The sequence below is a fragment of the Narcine bancroftii genome, chromosome 10, assembly GCF_036971445.1.
Source record: "Narcine bancroftii isolate sNarBan1 chromosome 10, sNarBan1.hap1, whole genome shotgun sequence".
In the NCBI taxonomy this organism is placed as follows: Eukaryota; Metazoa; Chordata; class Chondrichthyes; order Torpediniformes; family Narcinidae; genus Narcine; species Narcine bancroftii.
The window spans coordinates 14,181,384-14,207,860 of record NC_091478.1 but is presented as its reverse complement, the minus strand read 5'-3'; the positions used below and the strand labels follow the sequence as shown (position 1 = coordinate 14,207,860).

General features: G+C 41.5%; 1 protein-coding gene across 3 annotated transcripts in view; it reads right to left on the bottom strand.

Moving 5' to 3' along the window:
* Positions 1-23,159, bottom strand: part of LOC138744191 (hyaluronan-binding protein 2-like) — a 53,161-nt gene extending 30,002 nt beyond the window's left edge. The window contains exons 1-5 of one of the 3 annotated variants that reach the window (XM_069899972.1): positions 22,900-22,965; positions 22,600-22,624; positions 20,207-20,323; positions 13,652-13,750; positions 12,055-12,162 (exon numbers count right to left, since the gene is read on the bottom strand). In XM_069899972.1, the coding sequence (XP_069756073.1) occupies positions 12,055-12,151 (97 nt within the window). In that variant the 5' untranslated portion in view covers positions 12,152-12,162; positions 13,652-13,750; positions 20,207-20,323; positions 22,600-22,624; positions 22,900-22,965. Of the gene's footprint in view, positions 1-12,054; positions 12,163-13,651; positions 13,751-20,206; positions 20,324-22,599; positions 22,625-22,899 lie in introns of all 3 variants that reach the window. The other 2 variants (XM_069899970.1, XM_069899971.1) reach the window with 2 other exon arrangements.
* Positions 23,160-26,477: the final 3,318 nt, after the last annotated feature.

Below are 26,477 nucleotides of genomic sequence, written 5' to 3'. Positions count from 1 at the left end.
TGTGATGAAAATGGAATCTACCGTTACAAGTTAGAAGCTGGTATTTTTTCAGCAAAGCCGCCATTTCCTGATTCCGAAACCTTTCACCTCTAAAGGTTCTGAAGTCAGGCATTCCCTTGACTAGATAATACCTTGAATTTATCCAGGACAAAATAACTTTGTAATAAACTACTACTAGTAATATGACGCAGTCCTGACTTTGTATTAACTTCCTCTATTTCTGATCTGCACTGTATGTGCCATTTACAAAATGCATATACAGTGCATCTTGTTTAACACCTCTCCCAAACCTATTGTTTGTAGCAAAGTCAGCAGGCACATGGGAGCATCATTATCTGCCAATTCCCCACCAAGTCACTCACCATCCTGTCTCGAAATATTTTGTTTTTCCTTCATTGCTACCATTCAAAGTCCTGAGTAACTCGCCCAGCAGCTGTGGTTCAAGAAGATGGCCCCCTATGTTAAGGGCAGATCACAATAGTCAATAAATACTGACCTTGCTACCAATGCCCAGATGGCAGGAGGCAGTGTAAACAATCATTAAAGATATATTTTTACATGGTTGCATTGGCATTGCTATTCAAGAACAAAATTTAAAGAGTACATCAAGTGAAAAAGCATCTCTACAAAATTATATCTTAATTTAAAGGGTGATTTTTAGAAGTTATGCTGTTATAAACACCAGCAATTAAATATTCCAAATATGTTTAAATTTAAATGTAGACGTACAGCACGGTAACAGGCCCTTTCGGCCCATGACCCCGTGCCACCCTATTAAAGTACAACCCTCGTGCATTTTGAAGGGTGGATGGGAACCAGAGCATCTGGAGGAAACCCATGCAGACACGTAGAGAATGTATGAACTCCTTACAGACAGTGCTGGATTCAAAACCCTGGGTGACTGGTGCTGTAACAGCATCGCACTGGCTGCTACACTAACCCTGCTGCCCAAAAGGAATGATGAAAAAGCTATAGTTAAATTTTATCACAAGTTGAGCTTCAAAACTCACTGCCTCTGCTATATTGGTTGAGCAGAAACACAGAATGCCATTCCCAACTGTGAAGAAGCAAGCACCAACAGATCACCTTCCACATTTTCACCCACCCACCTTAATGCATTACGACGGGGTTACGTTCTGGTAAACCTATCGTAAGTGGAAAAAGAATACAGTACTGCACCTACCGAACATTATAGGCAAGCCTACCTTAAACATGCTCAGAACACTTTCCGTAGCCTACAGTTGGGCATCTAACACAAGGCCAAAATTAAAACAAAAATGCTTTCAACACAGTATCGGTTGTTTACACTCGTTCGCATATTATTGTGACTTTCAAAACTGGTAAGTCGGACTATCATGCGGGGGGGCGGGGGGGAGCACCTGTATACATGTTATATTGCTCATACTGGCCACTGGTAACGCCGCTTTAAGGGCTAGGATCCCTTTGAGGATTGCGTCATGAGACTGTTCACTCAGCAGCAATGTCAATTCCGGATACAATGAGAAAACTGCACATACCCTTATTGGAGCACATTGTGCCTCAAGGCTACAAGTTTGCACACTCTCCAAAGGATGTCATTGGACATTAAGAATAAAGTGAGCAACCATACTTTACACCACTGGAGGATAATTAGTTAATGTCCATGTGTTTAATTCCCTGGTTTGATCTATAAATATGTTTTGAAATATTCTTGATTTGACGTTGGCTTTTACTCAGTACCCTATCGTGAAATTAGATTCCCGCTCTGTTTGCACTCCAAAGCTGTTCCTGAGAAGTACAGATAATGAAAGTATTACTTCAAAATGTTAATGCTTGGTGTTATGAGTTTACTAAACGCAGCTTTATTCTTCTTCTTCTCACAGTGTACTGTTGTGTGGAGTTTGTGCATTGTTGCCACCAGCCATTATTTGGGGATAATCCCTTTCTCCTGCTGACTCCCTGTGATTTGGAAGAACTGCCACTTTTGTACAGGGTATAACAAAATTATTAATTCGACGTACAGCCCTACGGGGAGAACGGACAAACGCCTTACAGACAGCTTGGGATTCGAACCCCAATCCTGTCCCCATTGCTGGCATTGTAAAGGCGTTGTGTTGACCACTACATCAACCGTGCCTCCCCAATTAATTGCTGTAGTGATCAACGTGATGCACCTGCTGTGGTCACACACCACTTGTATGTTCCAGCTACTGGGCGCCGTCGTGGTTGTGGTACTCCTCCTTCAACAATGCCCTCAGTGTGACGCGAGAGCAGGTGGGGTCACCCACACCATCGGGCAGCTTTCGGTCTTGGAATCTGCTTGTTGTACTCTGCCGAGGGAAACTGAGATGAGTAGAAATAAATCCCTAATGCTGCAAAATGCAAAATGTTGCTGATGTCACATTTTCCACCCCAGATCCAGAACCTTACAATCTGATGGTGATCGTTTTAGAAGCATCACGTTATTTTAGCAAGATGTCTGCAGTCTATGCCATACTATATTTAGGCCTCAACTTCGAAAAGAACTAATGACGCACAGGCCTTGATTAAACAGTCAGAGACTTAATTTGAATTACTCATGGATAAATGGACAATTTTTATATTCAATGAAATAAATATATCTGGAATGAAAAGTTAACTTCAGCAGTGATGACTGTGAAAATATAGTTTGTTGTGAAAATCCATCCTTCTGGTAAGGAAATTTACCATCCTTACTCAGCTCCAGAACGACAGTCGGATGATTGCTTTGAAAGGAACTGCATAGACAAACCATCCGATTCAAGGGGTAATAAGAATCTAGCATTAAGTTCCAGCCTTGCCAGTGAAAATGCCTTTTCTTTGAACACATTTTATATCTATTAACAACTGTTGCTCCAAACCATTCAGAAGCCACAACCTTGAATATTCTAGTTGAAATAGTATTGTTGAAACACTCATTGGAATGGAGGGGCTCAAATGCTGACTGCCCTTTGGATTCTGAAATTGCACCTGAATTACTGAACTTTATTGCATTTATGTTTTAGATTTTATCGTCATTTACCTCAAAGGTTTTTTTAAATATCACTGAATGCCTGACGGAATTGTATTGCCAGCTGTGAAGGCACAAGAACTTCGCAGCTCGTCTCCTGAGATCCAGTCACGATCTGGACCTCACTGCTGAACTTGAGGATCCATCAAGACAGATCCTCCACACCTGGGTCAGGTGAGGGCAGGCAGGTGGCCATGAAAGCAGCACTAGGTGGCATTGCTTCTCACTGTTTATGAAGGAAGTTTGCTCATTAAACTCTTCCAAAGAGGTAATTTGTCGTCGTCCCCCCCCCTTCCTCTCCTTTTCCCTTGTCTGATGGGTGACCAGTTGTGATTCCCGTCATGCTGGAGTGATAACAAAAGCATGAATATACAGGAGTAACAGGGTTCTGCTCAAGTCTTAACGTGGAAACACAAAATTCTTCCTTCTCTATCACTGTTCCGCATAGGTGTCATGAAGTCTAGAAACATGAGACAACGACCTGCAAATCAATTCTGACCCAACTTACTCACTGAAGGTCCTATTACTGAAGGGGGGGGGGGGAAATCCTTTCGAATGCAGTGGGCTTTCTGTGCTTCTTGAAAAGATGGGATAAAAATGCATAAGAGGTTCAACTTGGTGGCACGTACTGTAGACTGTCTCCAGGATCTTTCACCTCTGCAGGCTTCTACTGTGTGCAAACTCATCACATGTGTTTGCATCTTGGGCATTAACCTGATTAGTGCACACTTGTGTGCAGCGTTGGATACTGTCGTGGAACCAAGTTGACAACTTTAGGGCCCTAATGACCACTATTAATATGCAGAGATTTGCAGCCATCATTTCCATCATAAAGTGAGTTGATTTAAAATCAAATTAACAAGAAACAGTAAACAAGAAAGCAAAATGCTCTGATGTTAACCTTAAGACTCATCTTGTACTTACACAAAAGGAAGAGACTGATGCTAAAATTCAATGATATTCCATTTAAACAAAATAAATTATTTTCTACTTTGGTTTTGAACTTCACTTTTTGTTTCTTTACATATTCTTCAATCGTAATCATTAACTTTCTATTCTTGTATTTTTCTTCCAAACTAGATTATTGAATATGTTGGGGCAGAAAAAAATCATCTTTGATCTCCAGAGGCTTTCTTTCTTTGGCTTGGCTTCGCGGACGAAGATTTATGGAGGGGGTAAAAAGTCCACGTCAGCTGCAGGCTCGTTTGTGGCTGACCAGTCCGATGCGGGACAGGCAGACACGATTGCAGCGGTTGCAAGGGAAAATTGGTTGGTTGGGGTTGGGTGTTGGGTTTTTCCTCCTTTGCCTTTTGTCAGTGAGGTGGGCTCTGCGGTCTTCTTCAAAGGAGGCTGCTGCCCGCCAAACTGTGAGGCGCCAAGATGCACGGTTTGAGGCGTTATCAGCCCACTGGCGGTGGTCAATGTGGCAGGCACCAAGAGATTTCTTTAGGCAGTCCTTGTACCTTTTCTTTGGTGCACCTCTGTCACGGTGGCCAGTGGAGAGCTCGCCATATAATACGATCTTGGGAAGGCGATGGTCCTCCATTCTGGAGACGTGACCCATCCAGCGCAGCTGGATCTTCAGCAGTGTGGACTCGATGCTGTCGACCTCTGCCATCTCGAGTACCTCGACGTTAGGGGTGTGAGCGCTCCAATGGATGTTGAGGATGGAGCGGAGACAACGCTGGTGGAAGCGTTCTAGGAGCCGTAGGTGGTGCCGGTAGAGGACCCATGATTCGGAGCCGAACAGGAGTGTGGGTATGACAACGGCTCTGTATACGCTTATCTTTGTGAGGTTTTTCTTTACATATTCTTCAATCGTAATCATTAACTTTCTATTCTTGTATTTTTCTTCCAAACTAGATTATTGAATATGTTGGGGCAGAAAAAAATCATCTTTGATCTCCAGAGGCTTTGAAGTTAATGGAATGTGCAGGGTGACTACGACTAGAGGACGATATCCCTGTATGCATTCCACACTGGTAAGCAAGGATAAATTTCTCCCCAGCCCATCTTATTTTCAAACTAGCTATGTTTGCCATTCATTATTATTGTGTTAAAAGTGGCAAAAGTAACATATCTTTCAAGCAAGGTAACGTTAAAAAATGTTCAGTTATGGTCACCTCATTGCAGGAAAGATGTGGAAACTATGGAGAGAGAGAAGAGGATGTTGCCTGGATTGGAAAATATGTCTTATGAGGTAAGGTTAGTAGTGCCAGGGGTTTTCTCTCTGAAGTGAAGAAGGATGAGAGGCCTACAAGATTTTGAGGGCCCCTGATAAAAGTAGACACTCAGCCCCTGTTTCCCAGAGCAGGAGTAGCAAACAGCAAAGGACATCTGTACAAAGTGAAGGGAGGAACATTTACAGGAGACATCTGGGGTAGGGTTTTTTTTGCACAGAGGGTTGTGGGTGCCTGGAATGTCTTGTTAGGGGCGGTGGTGGAGGCTGGAACAACAGGGACATTTAAAAGACAGGCACATGGATGAAAGTGAAATAGATTATGAGGTGGAAGGGTTTAGTGTTGTTTTGGTAGATGTATATGGGCCGTCACAACATCAAGGACTACTTAGTGCCATTTTACGATTTTTTTTCAGTTTATGAAAGCTAGTTTAAAAGCTCAGCTGCTCGACGAAAGTCCTTCAGAGAAGTAGACTGACCTCCCCAACATCTTTGGTCTCCATTTGATCCCAGTTCCACACCTAAATCCAAGTCTTACTGTTCTTGGAGCAAATAATGATCGGGATTATATATTGCCCTTTCAGTCTTCATCCACATGCCAAAGATAAATGTGGGTAATAATGAGTTATTCTCGAGTTTCCTGCAAGTTATCCTTGGTGCCCTGATTAATATTCATCCTTCATTCAGCCTTCCTAAAAAGGATGATCAGGTTAGTTTTGAAAACCTGCTGTGCACAATATGGCAAGTGTTTTATTACCTTATAATAGTAACAACACTGGCTTTTGGGTGTGAAGCAATTTGGGGTGTCCTGGCTGAGGTGTGAAAAGCTCAATATAAATGCAAGTTTATTTATCTCTTTTGCAGCACGCTGACTTAGTGCTCCTTTGGGATGGGCTTTTGCATTGATGTAAATAGATTTTATCTGTCACTCATTCAAGATCCAACTGTCCTGCTTTGGGTTAAAGGTGCATTCGGTTGCATTAGATTCAACAGCACCTGTCAAACCTCAAGGTTTGAGTTACTTTTGTTATTTTATGATTAAGTGAACATTGTTCTGGTTATTTCTTAATATTTCTAATTATTTCAAAGTACAGAAACATTTCCAAAAATATAATTCAGACAAGCATGTTATTTTCCTTCAAACAGAATTTTCTGTAATACAGATCATGCAATCTACAAAGAGAATCAAGAATGTGGAATACATAACCTATTGTCATCTTAAGAACATTCTGCCATTGATCTACTGTGTAATGCTGTAGTGAGTGACAGGTTGAAATATGAAAAGAATCAGGATAAACAATGTTAAATCAAATTTAGTCGAGCCCAAATTTAAGTGCCTTGGTGGGTGGAAGGGACATTTTGCCCCTTTGACTATTAGGTTAGAATACAACCCACACTGAAAATATTCTTCCACGTTGTGAGATTTCTGTGTGGAATGAATTGAGAAGGTGTCAAGCAATTGCACTTGTGAATATTTAAAAAACAGGTTAACTCTCCAAAAGGATAGCAAGGGCAGAAATGCACACATGTTTACTTGGGTGGGCTATATTTTTCTGAGGTAAGGTTTCAAATTGTTTTGGGATAATGGGTTGGGGTGAAGTGAGGTGGGTGCAGGTAAATCATTGAATTGATTGATTGAACTGAATTGAGTTGTTTATTGTCACATGTTCTGGGATACAGTAAAAAGTTTTTGTTTTGCATGCTATATATTCAAGTCAACACAATAATAACAAATAAATTAAAAAAAACAAAGTCTGTTGATGCAGAGATTGAAGTTCCGCCTGGGCACTTTCCAACCAGATGGCATTAACCAACTTCTCCGGTTTCTGCTGGACTACTGCCCGTTTTCTCATTCCCATTGTCTTCTTTCTTTCAGCTCTCCACCCCTTTCTCTCTCCATTTGCAGAGCCATCTCCCCCCACCCCCCACTGTTTGCTGGTCCTATCCTCCCTCCCTTATCCATCTATTACATCTTGCCTGTGGGACTGTGCTCATCCCCCATGCCCCTCTCCCCACCATTTTATTCAGACACTTGCCTACATTTTACTTAGACTTTGATGAAGGGCTCAAGCCTGAACCATTGGTTATCTTTGCGATAGAAAGTACACTGTTTGACCTGCAGAGTTTCTCTAGCATCGAGTTCTTACTTAAATAAACAATTGTGTAAGAAGTATATGTCGCAGCAGGTCAAATAATGCAGGGAATAGAGAAACCTACTGTTAAAAACAATGTTTCATTTTTTTTCCAGTGAGAGATATACTTCAGAATCTGATAACCGTTGGATGAAACTGTCCTTGAAACTGGAGGTATTGAACCGCAGATGACACCAGATGAAAAAAAAAATGACTGCAACTGTAGTCAGTTCCCTCTTCCATCTTTTGATATCCATATATACTCAAATCAAGTGTATGCTCAGATCAAATTACTGATTGAAACATTATGTATGCTTGGAAAGATGAGCGTTAGCAACAACACTGCACTTTATACCCATTCTAAAATATTGCCGTATTTAGACAAAGCTAAAGGGAGAACTGCTTTTGGATAAATAGGGGAGGACACATGTTACTGCCTGCAGTATCTACAGCGCACCAGCTGGGAATGAGTTACTCAGGGCCAGAGGTAGAAAACTAAATAAATACAGTAACCTTGGACATTGTTTCACAAATTTGTTTTTTGTGTCACAAGGCAGATTTGGAAGTACTACTGACCATGTCCTTTTTTTCAAACCGCAAAAGAAAAGTCAAGAAACACTGTCACATTCACTGATGACGCGCTACCAAAAAACATCAATACGATTTATCCAAATTTTGTTGAGATAGATGAAAAGCCATATTAAGCTTTGAGTTAAAAACTGCTTGCTTTTCATTAAAATTCACCAACAGATCCATGGACCTTTGCAACTTTCAAATGGTTAATTTCTGAAAATGAAGTTTACTTAAAAGCGAATCATATATCACCTTCCGTCAATTATTGTTTCATTTTGTGATAAGTTCCTGCTGCCATAAGGCGACATATCTGACCACTTATTCCTCTGGATACCCATGATATCCCCATATGTGAGAGTTAAGAAGGATGATGGTAGTCAAACCTGACATTGGTGGTTTGTTCTAAATCCAGAGAAGGCTAAAAGCAGATGTGAGAGGGGTTTAAAATCAGGAAAGATTTAGATTGAGTAAACAAATGCAGAAGGATCAATAACTAGAGGGGAGGTGAGGGCATTTTACCACCCCCAACCCCCACCTTTCCCTTGCCCACACAGACATGGTGAGGCCTCATTTTCTGCTTGGGCAGTCTACTGCCTGCGGTGGAACACTGTATTGCAGTCATTGTTCTGTTTGGCCCCTGATAGTGTAACTCCTCCCCCTCCAGGATTCCTACGTAAGGCAATATTGCCCAATCCCCTCCCTCAGTACTGCAGGGGGCAACCTCTGTACCTGCAAGAGTGTAAGGGGACAGGACAACACCTGGCCGGCTGTCAATCAGTCGGCCTGAATGCATCAAGCCCCACCCAGTCGGGTGTCAATCACCCTCTGGGATATAAGCCTGCGCCGGCCTCCCGAGGCCTCACGCAGAGTTGCTGCAGCCCCAGCCAGCCTGGCTCTATGGAAGTCTGTGGATTAAAGCCTGTTGTACAGTCTTTATTTTTGTGTGTGTCTGATTCTGGCAGTGCACCACAGGCCAACAGCATGTAAGCTATGACTGATTAAAGCCTGTTGGGTCTAGTTGATAGTACTACACTGCACAATGACAAATATACTGAATTTTCTAATTTCAGGTAACTCAATCTCTTTGTGTCACTTCCCACTCCCATCAGTTCATATAGGTCCTCTCTCCTTTTTCGTTGCTTCCGATTCCCCCCCACCCCTTATGGGCTTGACACATATCCCCCCCCCCAACCTGGTTTCATCTGTCCATCACCCATACACATGAGAACCTTGGCTTCTTCACCCTTGGTTCTTCTTTCCTTTCCCCTCCTCTGTCTGTTTCCATCTGTCCTCATCTGCTTTCCCCTCACCACCAATCAGCTTCTACTGCTCACTTCCCTCCCCAACCTGATTCCATCTGCCTGCACTGGTAGGTTTATTCGCCTTGGTAAATGATGAAAAATAAAATCAAAGGGGGCATTGATGGATGTGCACGAGATTTAGAAATTTGCAGAGATAAGGATAGGGAATAAGATTAATGGGATTGTTCCCCTGGGAGACAATATGGACTGAATGGGCCAAATGTCCTCCCTTGTGACATTATAAATAGAAGATAATCCCATTACATGGTCCACTTCATGTATCCTTTTTATACCCCTACAAAGCCTTCATGTCCTTCTTAAAATAATGTGCCAAGAAAAGGACAAAATAATTGTGGGGCCTTTATAAAAGCTGTATACATTGGCGACTTCAGGGGTTTCTACGAGGCTCTAAAGGCTGTGTACGGCCCCTCACCCCAAGTCCAAAGCCCGCTGCGCAGCTCAGACGGCAAAGTCCTCCTCAGCGACAAGATCTCCATCCTCAACCGATGGTCAGAACACTTCCAATCTCTTTTCAGTGCCAACCGCTCAGTCCAAGATTCCGCCCTGCTCCAGCTCCCTCAACAGCCCCTAAGGCTAGAGCTGGATGAGGTCCTCACCCTGGATGAGACATATAAGGCAATCGAACAACTGAAAAGTATTTTCTATGTCATGCCTCCATTTATGAAATTCAGGATACCCTCGGTAATATTAACCTGCCCTGTATTCTTTAAAGATTCGTTAACAGACACTTTGTCACTGCTTTTACATCCCCAGCTTAAGATGTGTTGCTCTGAGTGGTTCTCAACCTTTTTCTTTCCACTCACATACCACTTTAAGTAATCCCTACACCATCAGTGCTCTGTGATTAATAAGGGATTGCTTAAGGTGGGATGTGAGTGGGAAGGGAAGTTTGAGAATCACTGCTCTAGACCTAATTGTTACTGAAATATGTTGCTTGAGAAAAATTGTCATTGGTCCTTTTCCTTTGGAGTTATGAAACCGTGCACATAAGAAGTCAATTAGGTATGATTAAAAGAGTAGTTTCCAACTTTTTCTCTCCACCCACATACCTCCTTAAGCAATCCCTTTCTAATCACAGAGCAACTATGGCATAGGGAATATTTAAAGTGGTATGTGAGTGGAAAGAAAAAGGTTGGGAACCACTGATCTAACTTTTGTAGTTACTAGAGAGTAAGAGAAATTCATCTTAATTTTCTTTGACACTGCATTAACTTTCTTTTAAATTTGCTGCTCATTGTGTTGGGGCTCCTCAGTTACATTGTACTGCAGCAAAACAGTGACAATGAAGAGTTCATACAATGGGAGAAGGGAATTTGGAAAGAATGCAGAGTGGAGTGACACATGAGTTAGTAGCCAATAAAATGGAAATGAGGTACAAAACACGTGGCTGGAAAATAACTGTTTTTTTTAATGGCTGTTATTTAAATTTTCTAATTTAGATCTACAGACACTTCTTTCCCCACATGCCTGTGATGCCCAAATATCCTGATGAACCTACATTTCATTTTAGTTGAGTTGGAGGAGGGGATGAGTGACTGGTGAGTACATTTGTTGGAAAGCTTAAAAAGGGCGCAGAGGGGAATTAGTTAAGATGAGTGTCGATTTGTGGGAGTGAGTAATTGGGTAAATGAGTTAATTGACAGAGACCAATAAAAGGAGGGGTAGCTAAAGGAGAGGCCAGTGAGGAGCAGCCCAGGGAGTGAGTAGAGGCTGAGAAAGTGCTAGCTAGCATGCTAGCAGAGAGGTAAGGCCATATAAAGTAGTTTAAATCCTTTAATTATATTTAGATAATGGAGACAGCTAGGGCAGTGGATTGCTTCTGTTGACCACACCTCTAAAAGGTACATCCAGCTACAGTCCTGAGCTGGAGATGGATGAACTGTGTGCAGTTTTGGGGCCCTTATCTTTAAAGGGATGTAATGACATTAGAGAGAGAACAGAGAACATTTACCAGGATGATTCCTGGAATGCAAGGGCTAATTTATGAGGAATGTTTAACAGCTCTTGGACTGTATTCATTGGAGTATCTCTCAGGGGATCTCACAGTTAGATCACGGTCTGGTATGGGACACCAATAACCATGAGTGTAAATACCTCCAAAAGGTAGTGGACACAGTTCAGGACATCATAGGCAAAACCCTTCCCACTATTGAATACATCTACAAGGAACACTGCCGTCGGAGAGCAGCAGCAATTATCAAACAACTTCACCACCCAGCGCACGCTCTGTTCTCACTGCTGCCATCAGGAAAGAGGTCTAGGTGCCACAAGACTCTCACCACCAAGTTCAGGAACAGCTACTACCCCTCCACCATCAGACTCCTCAATGACAAAACTCAAGCAGAGACTCATTCAAGGAGTCTTACTTGTGCACTTCATTGATTTTCTTTTTTTAAATTGCACAATCAGTTTGTTTACATTAGTTATCTGTTTGTGGTTTTTTATTTGCGTAAGCTGTGTACATTTTTTTTGCATTACCAATTAGTGGTAATTCTGCTGCGTCCACATGAAAAAGGAATCTCCGGGTTGTATGTTGATGTTATGTACGTTCTCTGACAATACATCTAAAATCTGAACTCCTGTCTGTACCTTTGAAGGGTGCGAGAAAACTCAGAGGAATCCCACTGAGATACTAAGATGAACAAACTCCTTACAGATTCAAATTCATGTCGCTGGTGCTGTAACAGCGATGTGCTAACCTCTACGGTAACCGTGCCACCCAACCGCTACACTAAGTGTCCTTCCCCTTAATGTAAGCCATTAATGTAATTCATTTTTATAGTATTACAAGTTAATTTAACAAATGGGGTAGACAACACAAATGTTTAGGAAAATCATTACCTATTTGACATGTTTTCCCTGTATAAAGGGGGTGACAGTGACACTTGAAGTTTGAACCGATTACTTCACAGGTACCCTCATTTTCACAGGGGTTCATTGAACAAGAATCTAGAAAATATGTAAATAACAATATTAATTTACTATCCTCAACAATTTTAATTGGAACAACTTAACCTAATTACCAACATAAGTTTAGGATCTGGTTGATGTAATGTTTGAGTCTTTTGGATTAACATCCAACAATTTGAACAAGAGTGCTATTCACAACAGGGCAAACAGGGAATTCAAATTGAAGTAAGAAAATCAAAAGTCTGGAATAATTTAAAAAAAAATAAAGACTGCTACCAATATCAGTATCTCTGAAATTTTTGATTCGTTGTAAAAGCCCAATCATATTCTCCAAGGAAGGAAATATCCTTAACCTGGTCCAGGAGAGAGAAAAAAAACACATGATGCTCCCTGATGTGCTCAACTGTTTTGGTGTCTTTGTGAGACCAACTCACCAATTGGTTAACTCCAAACTGCCTCAGTTCAAGGTCAATTAGTGGTGGATAATAAATTCTGACATAGTGTCCACAACCCATGAATAACAAAATAAGCCCAAGGACAAAAGATACACAAAGCTTCAAAATACAAAGCAAAGGCTTATATTGCAATTAACGCATGCTCTGAGGTAATATTACAATCATCTTGACGGAGAAGAGAGAACTGAAAAATCTGTATCTTACTTGAAAGCCTATTCTCTCATGGGTGTATTGAGCAGAGACAATCAGTGATAGCGCATATAAACTGCTGTCACTCTCGGATGGATAGCTGCAGGAAGGAGTTGGCTACATCATGTTTTTTTTACTAAGTGTACAAGCAATGTTTTGCTGTTAATTGAAGATGTCTGTCTTCTTCAGGAGAATTGAAATGCCCTGAGAATACTGTCAGTCATTAATTTGCTCTGTTTGAAATTCTGACTGGTCCAGGGAGTCTGACTGAGACACCGACCATTCTATAAACCTTGCTCAGTATTGCACTGGAGTTAAGATCCATGTGAAATAAATGCAAGGAATGAACATCTTCTCCTTGTCGGCCATCTGAATTCCAAATGTCATTGGGCAGGGTGATGGCTCAGGAAGAAATTTGTTTGGGCGGAGTTTCGGAACTGAAGTAGTTGCTGGAGTGGCAGAACCTGCCAGAAATGGTGGGATTTTTTGCTGGTTTCCAATGGACCATTTGAGACAGAGTGTTGTGTTGCCTCTCTGCAAGGAGAGATAGAGATGAGTAGGAAGGACAGAAGTGGGCAAGGTGGGGAAGCCTTTCAGATCCACATTACAATAAGTTGACAAGAATCATTATTTTGTTTCGTATCACCATGAATATGGGAGAAATCTAGTTGGTGCCTAATTAAAAGTTTTGTATACCTTTGACAAAGAAGAAAGAACCTCAATGAAGTATCTGTAACAGGGTGAAATCTCTTAACATTATAAATTATGACAGAACAAAATGAATTAATATTTGTGTATGACAAAGTTAACAGCAGCCAAATCAAGAGATTATAATTAGATACTACAATCTATGGTCATAAAAAATATAAAAACTCTCTAAAAACCTTCTTCAGAATAATCAAACAACCAGTCATCATAAAGATCAACTTCGTGTTCTTCAGGGTCAAAATCGGGATCATTTTGGTCTTCATCGTCATCTGTTTCTTGAGAAGAATTTAACAGTCACCATTAATTGGCATGTACACAGCTGGATACCACATTCATTTAGTACTGTGTAGGGCAGGCAGGGAGTATGTGCAAGCCCCATACAGATGGCATTAGATCATTAAACCAAGAGCTACATATACTGATCCCTTGTCTCTTTTCTGCTGTGTCAGATCAAACTCTGAACAGGACACTTGACCTCAATGAATTCAATGGAGGTTTTAGGGCTTTCCTCCAAATTGTACCAGTTTAATCTAATGTTTTATTGATGTACAGTAAAATCCCCATTATCTAAAATTCAAGGAACCAGCAGCCTCACGCAACTGACAAAACATTGTGGAAAATAAAGAGGTTAAAAAATACAAGAGTTTAAAATTTCCACCCCCCCTCCCCCAACCCCACAGTGGTCAGTTTGCCAATCCACACAACACGCAACCTTAAGCAACCAGCAAATTAACATCTGGCATCTACCAATCCCCAGAGGTGCTGGATACCAAGGGTTTAACTGTATATTTTAAGTTTTAAAAAAAAAATAGTGGTATGTTCCCATTTCAGTTATTTTATTTCCAGTGTTGTTTGATTATTTAATTTTAATATTTTGTAGATATTTCTGGTAATTGGAGAAACAAATGACCCTCATATCCTTGACTAGGCAAAGCTGAGGGTGATGTTATGGCAGCTGTCAGGGCTCTCAGGGGTATTTTGGGATAGGGGTTTTCTAAATTAGCTACTGTAGGCCTTCCCTGAATCTTGTCTGGGATGCAGCAAGTCTCCGGGTCAGCAAGAAGGCTGTATACATCTGGAGCAGGTACGAGCAGTTGTGATAGGACCAGTGGCTTATCTAGGGAAAATAGAGCCTATGGCAAGCACTGAAATTGCTCCCCCTCCCATTTAAAAATTACTTATTTTAACCCTTCACCCCGCATCCACCCCTCGCCACCACCACGCCATCCACTTTGGCTTCCCTACCTGTCCTCGTTGTCTCCTCCCTCTGCAACGTGCTCCTCGTCCTTTTATTCTGCCGACCCCGCGTCTCAGGGAGAGGGAGGGATGCACCACGCGCTGCGCGTGTCTGTGAACGCTGGTCGGCGACACTCCCTTTCCCCCTCCCAGAGTCCCGTGTGCGCCGTTTCCGCCGACACTTAGCACCTGCCACGAGATGCGCAGTCCACTATGCAGGACCATTCATACTGCTGGTCTGCTGTTGCAGTGGCCCACTCGTTAACATTTTGCTTTTTTGTTTTACAATTGGTGCACCTGCTCATTCCATGAATGGGGCAGGGAAACTGCCTAGTATGTGAAATGTACAGAGGTGCAATGCATTGCCAAAGTGGCACAGCCCCACAGAGTAGCTTTCACTGATAAGATGGCAGAAAACAAATGGGCATCGAGGATCCAATAGCACAGGTGTCACAAAAACAGCAACACTCTCTGGTTTTGTTTGCCTTGGATGACATTCCATCAACTCCAAGTACTGATCTATATCAGGCCTGTACCAGCGTGAAGATTTGCATTTGCAGTTTAATTTTGTTTCACTGGAGAAAAGTCTTTAAACCATGGAGCAAAAACAAATTGCTGGAGGAACTCAGTGAGTAATGCAGTATATTCTAAAATGATGAACTTAAATTATGCCAGAGAACATTGATTCCAGACAAGGTGCTCTTCTGCCATTCCTTTCTTAACTTCAGTGGCTGTCTTAACCCTTTAGAACAAATGGACTCGGCTCAGTCAAAATAGTAACAGACATTTCAAGCAGCCTCGGCATTCACACCCGTAAGCCACAAAATTCCAAAAACTATTCAAATTCAAAATCAAATTGTGGTCATATGTAATTACACCACTAGGTCACCAGGGGTCAGCCCGGTGACCTTGTATATAAAGTAGTCCAGAGCTACAGTCTAGCCTTCCAGGTTTTTCTTTCAGAGAATACATATTAGTTTATTAAAGCTGTCTTATACTCACACTGCTGGTCTGGTTATTGTCAGCACACAAATAAATTCAAGTTTAATCGAAGGAAACAACATTGCATTTAGATTATTTCTCCTATGGGGAGGTGACGGACAGGGTGAGGTGGGATCAGCGAGGCCAAGGCAGTTGGGGGTCGGGAGTTAGATGGGGGTGGGGGGGCGTGACAGACGGCCAGGGCTAGGATCAGCGAGGTGGTCGGGCATTGCGTCAAGCTCAGGAGTTAGATGTCAGGCCTACTCAGACAGTGCTGTGGCGGGGGCAGGATCAGCGGCCGGGTCGGTGGGTGACAAGCATGAGGCGAGGACAGTGGAGCTTCCCCCCCCCACCCCGCTTCAAGTGGCGCCCAGGGCACGTGCCCTGGCTGCAATACCCTAGATGTGATGACTTTGGAAAACCAGTCTACAGAAGGCTAATGGGTGTACTTGCCTACATATTTAGATCACTGTTAGAAAGTCTGTGTTCCCTGATGGGGAGAAATGCAGTGCTAATAGCGCAAGATTTCGTGTAGAATTGGCAAGTGATCTTTTCCAACTTGGGGTAGATTTTCACCTCCACTCAGCGCAGGAGAAATGCTACCAGTGCTGAGCTGAAGTTCAAACTATTGTACGCAAGCTTAGGTTGCTCCTAGCAAGGTTCAGGTGCCCATGATATCAGCTCCTGGGTTATTGCAGCAGTTCATTGATCTTTCCTTTAACAGTACCGTTGAGCCCACAGTTAGTTCATGGAGTACAAACTTGCTATCTCCTCTACAGGTGGCATTGCCATGTCTGTGCCTCATCTATTTTATGTCAGGCATCTAGTCCATGGCAAGATTATGTTGACACCAGCAGTTGTAACCGAGAACCACTTGGTTCTTCTCCAAGTGTCCCGCCAGCCTCTTTCAATCAGCTGGCGTTCATCTCCAACATTACTTGTTACATGGGGAAAATTCCACACATACTGAAAAGTAGCCTGTGCGAAGACGAACCGAGGACAATTATATCAGAATAACATGGGAACTTTAGGGTAGAAAGACTCGATAGTGGGGATTGTTTCAAAATGAACAGCATCATCCCTATATAGTTTGCGATTCATGAAGCAAAGTCCATTGATTCTGGAGAGATGAGGGATGGAGGAAGCTGTGATTATGTTTATTTTTTTTTGTTCTTGGATTCAACCAGACTTGAGTACATCCAGCCGGGGAAGAAATGGACTATCCGCGGTACATCTTACTTTCCTCATCTTGCTGCACATCTTTTATTTTTCTAATTCATTCTCTCTTTCACCTCATTTTTATATTTTTGAACCTCAGTTTTTGCCTGCGCTGATAAAGCAAGTCTTAGGTAGGATCAAAGTTATGTACCATGTGGCCACGGGTGCTTGAAAAGTTAATAATTAAAATCAAGAGATGATAATCTAAGGGATTGATCACCTTGTCTCTAGTCTTTGCCTTTTTCCTTCAAAAATACTCTGCAAAAGTATGACGTCAAAGCCTTTTTTTTAATACAAGATTTAAAGAATCTTAGATTACTTAATAGAGCTCTACAAGATTCTGAGAGGCATAGATAAGGTAAGCAGCCATCACCTTTTTCCGAGGTGAAGGGAGGGAAGCTTAGGGGACACATCAGGGGTAAGTTTTTGTTTTAAACACAGAGTTGTGGGCGGCTGGAATGCCTTGACCGTGGAGGCTGGAACAAAAGGGGCATTTAAGAGACTGTTGGACAGGCACATGGATGAAAGAAAAATAGAGGGTTATGAGGAGGAAGGGTTTAGTATTGTTCTTGGTAGATATATATGGGTCGGCAAGGGCCCATATATATCTACCAAGGGCTGAAGAGCCTATACTGTGCTGCATTGTTCTATATTCCGTTTGATCTCCAACCATGACACTTTCAAGACATTGGAGAGACAGCTGGAATATTGTGTGTACGTCTGGTCACTTTGCTATAGGAAGGATGCGACTAAGCTTGGGAGGGTGCAGTAAAGATTCACAAGGACGTTGCATGAATTGGAGGGCTGGAGTTATAAGGAGTGAGGCTGGAGAAGATGGGACTGTATCACCTGTAGGGATATGATTGGTGATCTTATTAAAGGTTTATTAAGTCATTAGTAACATCGAACAGGTGCATAAATCATGGTCTTTTCCCCAGGCCGAGGGAGTCTAAATCTAAATTGCAGACAAGGGACCTAACTTGGTCAGTCAGCAGGTAATGCATATATGAACGAACTGCCAGATGATGCTGTCATCCTAGCCTATTCATCTTTGCCTAGGAGACAAACCAATGTATCCCAGGTACAGTAAAAGCCTCAGTATGGGGATTGGTCAATGCCGGATAAGTGTATTTGCTGGTTGCTTGAGATTGTGTGTTGTGTGATTGGAGAATTGACCATGAGGGGGCACCAATTTTAAACATTCATATTTTTTTACCTATTAATTTTCTGTGATTTTATTTTTGCTAATTGCTTGAGGCTGCTAGTTGCTTGAATTCTGGATAATGCAGATTTTACTGTGCTAGCATTGTAAACTTACCCTGAACTGCATTCAACATATAAATATCTATCATAAAATAAAGGTATCAAAACTCCAATGCCCCATATCACAGATGCAGACTTGCTCCATTTTTGATATAAATTTTCCAGCAATAAATATTAACTTTCTGTTAGCATTCCTTTTTAATATGTATTTTACAAATCAGGGCATTCAGGCCTTCCTGCATCTCCGACCTCGGCAATCCCTCACAATCTTGGTGATTGCTTATTTCCTTTCAAAGTGGACAACCTCCTATTTTCCCTCACTATGCTTCATTTGCCAGACTTTTACTGGCTTGCATAACCTACCTACACGCCTCTCGATAGCCTCTCTCTGTCCTTTGCAGCTTATTTTTTTTCCCACCTATCTTTGCGTTATTGCCAAGATCCTAGTCCAACACCCAACGTGGTGGTTTTGAGTTGAACCTTATGATTCTAATGAGCTGGTGTTCCAGTGGAAGAAACTCAACCTAAATGGCAGATGTTGCAAATATGAAATAAAAGTAGAAAATCCTTTTTAGCCAATGGTCAGTCGCTACAACTGAGGTCCTAAGGAGAATAACTCTGTGCCAGAGGGACACAAAGTATTGCTGTGCCCTCAATTTCACAGGCAGGGCTTATGCCTATCTGTCAGGACTGGGGCCTCCAGCTTCAGCCCGATGGTTTCTCTGTAAATTGCATGGATCGAACACCATCCTTGGATAAAGGGAGAGACGGCGGTGTCTGTTTCAGGTTAACTCTTTGTGGTGCTCACATGTGGCGCTTCTGTTTCGTGGCTGCCCCCTCATCCAGAATGGTTTAGTCCTGAACTTCCAACCCTTCTACTTTCATTGTCCTGACTGCAGTCCACATCCTTCCATTGACAGACACTAAGCTCGTACTCCATGCCGTGATCAACAAGCTCTATACAACGTATCTAAATGTCTTCTCAGTCATTGCAAGGAAGTTCAGTCAGGCTAGCTTAAGGCCAGCACATCTCCTGCAACACCAGGAGATCGACCACTGCTATACACTATAGTCATGGATGCCTATCACTCCATTCTGCACCTGCACTGTAGAAAGTCCGACTGTGTTTCTCCTTCTTACCTTTAGACAGACACTACACTGGTAGGGAAGACAACAGAGATAGTCTGGGGAGGCAGAAGAGGGGCTCTGTGGCTATCTGAAACCAACAGAATAGGCCATATTCAAGGAGTCACCCCACTGGACCTGAATGAATATGCCCCAGTTGTTATCGAATTCAGCAGGAAATGCGTGGATGATTGAAACTTCCTGAGTATACCCTAACCAGAAGCCACAAATCTTCAACCTGTTGAGGACCAGATCTGAGAGGTTCAGATCAGGTGATTTAGACATACAGGAAGTCCAGGTAAAACCGCAGAAGGCCATTACCAATGCAAAAGGGCAAATCTGGTTCAGACTGGTGTCTCAAACAGATACATGGCAGCTGTGGCAGGGTTTGTACACCATTACTCCAGTCACAATCTCTTCTCACTGCTAAATACAGGCAGAAAGTACAGAATCCTGAAGGCCAATACCATCAAAATCCGTTTTTATTTTGCAAAATTCATCGGGCTCTTGAACCCATACTTACTACCCTAACCCTAAAAAACTTTCACTCTAACTGCGAATATTTATTTATCTATCTTTTAAAAAAAATTTATGATCTATTTTTCCAATTTGGCAAATTGTGGTAATTTAATTTATATAATTGTACTTGTATCTTGCATATCAGATTGGCTGCAGCAAGTAAGTATTTTGATGCATCTGCTCATTAAACATATCTGTATAATCAATAAACTCTAATTTCATCTCAATATTGAATTGTCCAATTTTAGGTCATTTCCTGCTCTGTCTTTGAACAGACCCTTCCTATGTTAGTTATGCATAGAACATTACAACGCAGTACAGGTCTTTCAGCCCTAGATGTTGTGCCAACCCATATATTCCTTAAAAAAAAAGTACTAAACCCTCTCTACCCTGTAACCCTCTACTTTTCTTCCATCCATGTGCCTGTCTTGGAGTCTTTTAAATGCCTCTCATGTTCCAGCCTCCACCGCCATCCCTGGCACGGCCTTCCAGGCACCCACGACTCACTGCATAAAAAAAAAAAAATTACCTATGACGTTTTCCCCTAAACTTCCCTCCCTATACTTTGTACACATGTCCTCTGGTGTTTGCTATTCCTGCCCTGGGAAACAGGCACTGGCTGTCCATCCTGTCTATGCCTCTCATAATATCCATCTGTGATATTGGCTGAGCTTTTCTTAGCCCAACACATAATGCTTTATTGTTTCTATTATCACTCTTTAGCTTTTCCTAAGACCCATTTGACCAGAAAACCACTTTAATTTCTCCCCAAGACAGCCTTGGCTTATCCTGTCACAGATATTGCTTTTTCCTATCCATCAGTTCCTTAGCCTCCCCTATAAATCAAGACTATGTTATGGTCTTGCCCCATTTGGAGGAACATAAAATATTACAGACAGGCCCTTTGGCCCATGAATGTTTGCTGACCTATATAAACATATTAAACAATCTGAACCTTCCATACCTCACATCCACAATCTCTATTTTTCTCGCATGAGGGAATCCCAGAGGGAGCAGTTCCTGCGGAAAGCTGAGAGGGGAGGAGATGGAAAAATGTGTGGTGGTGCGATCCAGTAGTAAGTGCTGGAAGTTCTGGTGAATGATGTATTGGATGCGGAGGCAGATGGGGTGGTTGGTGAGGGAGATTCTATGTTTGTTGCATCTGAGGGCAGAGGGGGTCAGAGCAGATGAGCGGGAAATGGAGGTGATACAGGTGAGTTGATAGTGGTGGAGAGGAAATCACGTTTGTGGAAGAGGGCAGACATTTCAGAAGCTCTGGATTGGAAAACCTCATCTTGGGAACAGATGCAGCAGAGACAGAGAAATTGAGAGAAGGAGATGGAATCCTTGCAGGGGGCAGGGTGTGAGGAAGTGTACTCCAGATAGTTGTGGGAGTTGGAGGGTTTGAAGTATATGTCAGTGGAAAGCTTGACTCCCGAGATGGAGACCGAGATATTCCGGAAGGGGAAAGTATTATCGGACAGGAACCAGGTGAATTTGAGATCGGGGTGGAAGTTGGACATGATGTGGATGAAGTTGACAAGCTCAATCCTTTACGATTCCCTCATGAACACATCCTTCCCCACCCATTGCACCCTCAGCCCCTTCCCCTATACCCACAGGAGGTGCAACAGTTGCGCCTACACCTCCTTCCTCACCATAGTTCGGGGCCGCATATAGGCTTTTCACATGAAGTAATACTTATTTGTACTTCCAGAGGACTGATTTACTGCATCCAGTGCACCCTTTGTAGCATTCTCTACATCAGAGAGACCGGTGGCAGGCTGGGAGATTGGTTCGTTCAGCACCTTTGCTCCATTCACAAACACAGCGACCTCCCAGTGTCACTCTTCCGCGCTCACGTGTCTGTCAATGGCCTTGTGTACTGTCCCACCCTGACCACCCGCAGATTGGAGGAACAACACCTTATTTTCCATCTGGGCACCTTCCACATGCCATGAACATTGACATTACTGCTTTCCATGAAAACTGCTTGCTTTCCCCCCCCCTTTCCTGTCTTTCCAGTTCCTTCACCCACACAGCCGTGCCATTCCTTCTTCCCCTTTACTCCACAATCATCTCCTGCCTTTGCCACCCCACCCCCCCATCTACTCTACTGTCGGCATTTTCTCATACCTCAATGAAGGGCTCAAGCCCGAAACGTCGGTTCTGTATCTTTGCCTTTGCTATATAAAGGACACTGACCCACTGAGCTTCTCCAGCACTTGGTGTTTTTACTTCAACCACGGTGTCTACAGAATTTTATGATTTACACCTGTCTGGTAAAATTCACTTTTGAAACACAACGGATGGGTGACACCATTCACTTAATTGTCACATGTTCCCACGTGTTGTTCCTTTATATAGGGTTCTCTGTCCTCTATGCATCACCCTTTCAAAAATTCATTATTCTCTTTGCAGAAGAATAAAAAAATCGAAGGGCATTCTACAAAAATAGTGGTAATTAAAATAACAAATCTCAATAAATAACATCAGAACTGCATGCAGCATTAATGAATTCCTTTGACTAAGTGTAATCAATTGGACCTTATTATCTTTTTCATTATAATATGCAAATAATTCTACTTGAATGCTCCAGTGTTGTACCATTTTTCCTGCAATTTTACATATGCGCTCCACTTAATTAGAGTATGAATTCTGCTAAAGTATGATTAGTTCTCCGACTCCCTGTGTAAATGTCATTCCCTCATTTATAATTTCATTTAAAACAATTTTAATCCTTTCACAGGTACAAAAAAATTAACAATAAATTGCTACTTACCATCTTCATACCAATCGGTCGATTTCTACACAAAAGGAAATTGTATTAGATTTTTCCTCATTTAGAAACATTCAACAGAGAGCGATGACAGGCTATAATTTATAGAAAGCAAACAGCAAAACTTTAACAAACAAAAAAAGGAAAATCTATTTATCATGAAAATGCATCTTCTTTGGAATTTACTATGATCACATAACTTTAATGTATAATGCAGAACATTCCTGAATCACTTAAATTATTAATATTTGCCTTTACAGTACTTTAAAGGGAATAAATAATCAAAATATATTTGTTACTTACTGTCAATGGTACAACTGTATACCAGATCACACAAATGAAAAACAAAACTATGCCCCTTGCCATGCCGACATATATAACAGTTAGACCTGACCTGTTAGTTGTTTGCTAATAATGACGGCCCTCACTTAACGCTAAAAAAAATCAGCTTACTGGATGTTGAATGGTCACTGCATGGGTAAGTGGAAAACTGCCACTGAGGCAACGAATGCACATTAATGTTTAATAGTCAGAGACCCTGCACACTTGCTCTGTACAGAGAGTTTGTAGTTCTTGTACCTTTTCACAATCCAGTCAACATTCAAACATCAGTTTCTTTGGCCAACTTTAGCATAGATAAGATAAGCAAGATCCACTTTAGTCCAACCAGTTGAAAAATTGTTTGTTTTAGATGCAGGTTTAAACACACACTCCCCTCTGTTAAAAGATCAGGCAAATGAATTTCAACTTCTATATTTGAAAATCTTTATTTTCTTGTCATAACATCGCAATCTGGACAACCTTTCCATGAAATTAATGAGCTTCAAACCTCTGAAAGATTTCTTGTTGCTTGTTTCTGTCTTGCACCAATAGCCTCCTTGACATCCTATACTTTATCACTTCTGTGTGTTGTCTGCAAAGCTTTCCCACTTGGACCATATCTTTTGTCATCAAATGCAGTTTGGATGCATTATGTTAAAGATATAATAATGTAATAAAGCTCTCTGACAATAATAGTGACTGTTGAACTCGAACGGTCAATGCTGAAACTTGTAACAAGATTAAAAGGGATGATGGGTATTGGTGTAATGGAAACCACAATTCTTGCTATAACTGAGGAGGCTGCAGTCATCTCATTATGTGCACATCTTCTGAACTTTTACAATTCATTCTTCTGTTAGAGGAATTAAGTCTTGAAGATGTGTGCATTACATTGAGTGGTCATTTTAAGGGTGACTTTCCGGACCATTCAGGAAAAAAAAACTAAAAGCATAATGTATTGTCTTTCACATTTTTATCTTGGAGTCCAAGCACACCTCACCTTCTTGAGTCAAATGGGCACATCTCCTTCAAGTTGGTTCTCCAGAACCATTGTCCTTTTCAGCATTAGTTTTATTTGAGAATCCTCAGTACATGAAAATGCTCCCTTCTCCTGCATGTTTCAAAGGAAAACCATGATAGCGAAGGGATTTCGAAGAATCCTTCATATGATCACCCTGCCCATGCCAACTCTTCACAAAGGCTCTTAGAGATTTTATTAATGCCCATGAAAGATGTGCCCAAAAGGAGGTGCACAAACTGGATATATGTTCGATGATGTTGAGTAATTTGGAAATAACCATCCAATTAAATCTCCTTTACTGTATTATGTGGTTTTTGGTGGTGCAAAAATGAAAGCGTGACATCGATTCAAATAAATTATGCCATGTGATTATTACAAGCACAGTTGATGGTAATTGCCAATGTTTCTCATAACAGGAGGGACGTGAAAGCTTTTGAGAGGAGATTTACCAGGATGTTGCCTGGATTGGAGAATGTGTCTTATGAGGCAAGGTTTTTTTTTAAACTTTTTTATTTTTCACACTATAAACCATATTGACCAAAATACATACAGACATTTTTCTCTTGAATATATACAGTGTTATTTTCTCCCGTTTCCCCCCCCCTCCCTTCCCTTCCTCCCTCACCCTCTTCCCATTTATTCAAAGTTCAATCTATAAAATACATTAAACCCGTTAAACAATGTCATCACTTAATAAAAATAAGCAAGAAATTTTTGTCTTTTACTTTTACACACTGAGTCAGTTCATTTCGTTGTCTTCTCCTTCTGTCATTTTAGGTGGTGGAGGTCCATGGTAGAATTTCTCTATTGTATTTCATGTACGGTTCCCATATTTGTTTGAATATTGTGATGTTATTTCTTAAATTACATGTTATTTTTTCTAATGAAATACATGTACATAGCTAGGGTTTTCCTCTTTGGAGTGAAGAAGGATGAGAGGTGACTTAATAGAGGTCGACAAGATTATGAGAGCCATAGGTAGGATAGAGAGCCAGCACCTTCTCACAGAGCAAAATACCAGAGGACATCTGCATTAAGTGAGGAGAGGAAAGTTTAAGGGATACATCAGGGGTACATTTCTTTCACAGAGCGTAGTGGGAGCCTGGAATGCATTGCCAGGATTGAGGTTGGAGGCTGGTACAACAGGGCTATTTAAAAGACTCTTGAATAGGCACATGGATGCAAAATGAATAGAGGGTTATGGGTGTGAGGTATGAAAGGTTTAGATTGTTGAGTAGGTTTGTATATGTCAACACAACATTGTGGGCCAAAGGACCTGTACTGTGCTATAATACTCTATGTTCTATGAATCCTTGGCTCACAGTTGATCAATCAACAAATCTATACGTTATTATACATTACTAGAACTTTATTCAGATATGATGTGCAGGGAATTGTACTGAAGGTGATACTTGGAATGAAAAATGTAAATATTTCTCAATGCTGTTTAAAATCTAATCTGCATGTTAGCTTATCAATGATATAAAATCTTCAGAAGCACACGATAAAATGTAATTTCTGTAACCAGAGCAGCACAAAGGACATAATCTTCAATATTAAGTTGAGAGAAGTAAAACACAAAAATGTATGCTTTCTGTCTGGGCTCTCGCGAACTGGATGGCATTAACATCGACTTTTCCAGTTTGTGCTCGTCTACTCCCCATCCCCCTGTCATCTTTCCTCCAGCTCTCTATCCCCTCGCCTCATTTGCCGATGTGCCCTCCCTCCATTATTCGCCTATTTCCTCCTGCCAGTGGGCCTGTGCCCCTGCCCCCCCCCCCACCATTTTGTTCGAGTGCCTGCCTACATTTTGCTAGATAACGTACACCGTTTGTCCTGCTGAGTTTCTCCAGCATTGTGTTTTTACTTCATTGTGTAAGTTGTAGCCCAACAAATGTTACCTGTTTGAATTAAATGCTGCAATTTAATCCTCAGAACAGTCCTGGCCCATACTTGCAGCAGTGAGTGACTGATGTGGTATTGAGCAAATACAAAAATCTTTTGTGTTTCTTTGTGATTGAACCCAAGCTGTGTTATTGTTACAGTTTTCCCTTCCAAAGAATCGTACTTCAGTTTATTGAGTGGGGTTTGGTCGCTTTCTCTGAGGTTTCAAAAGGAGGTATAGATCAGGAAAAATCTGATTTGACTTTGAGCTGTCATTTCAGAAACATATTTGATGGTAAAACCAACTGCAGCTCAGTGTATTTGCTTTAAACCTTTCTAAAGCAACACAAGAAAGGTAAAGACCATCTGGTCTTCATAGCAACAATCATCTATAAAAGAAACTGAAAAGAAAGATGTGCATTTATATAGCATCTTTAATGATGTCAGGATGTCACAAAGTCTTTTACGATACTTTGAAATGTTGTCACTTGAAATGTATGAATCGTGGCAACCAATTCCCACAAACAGGTAAGCAACATGAAGATAATGAGCAGATAGTCCGTCTCAGTGGAAGTGTATATATTTATGAGAAAATGATTTGCTTAGATTGAAACGAATGAATTTTGTTGCTTGCCTTCATTGACACAAAACTGAG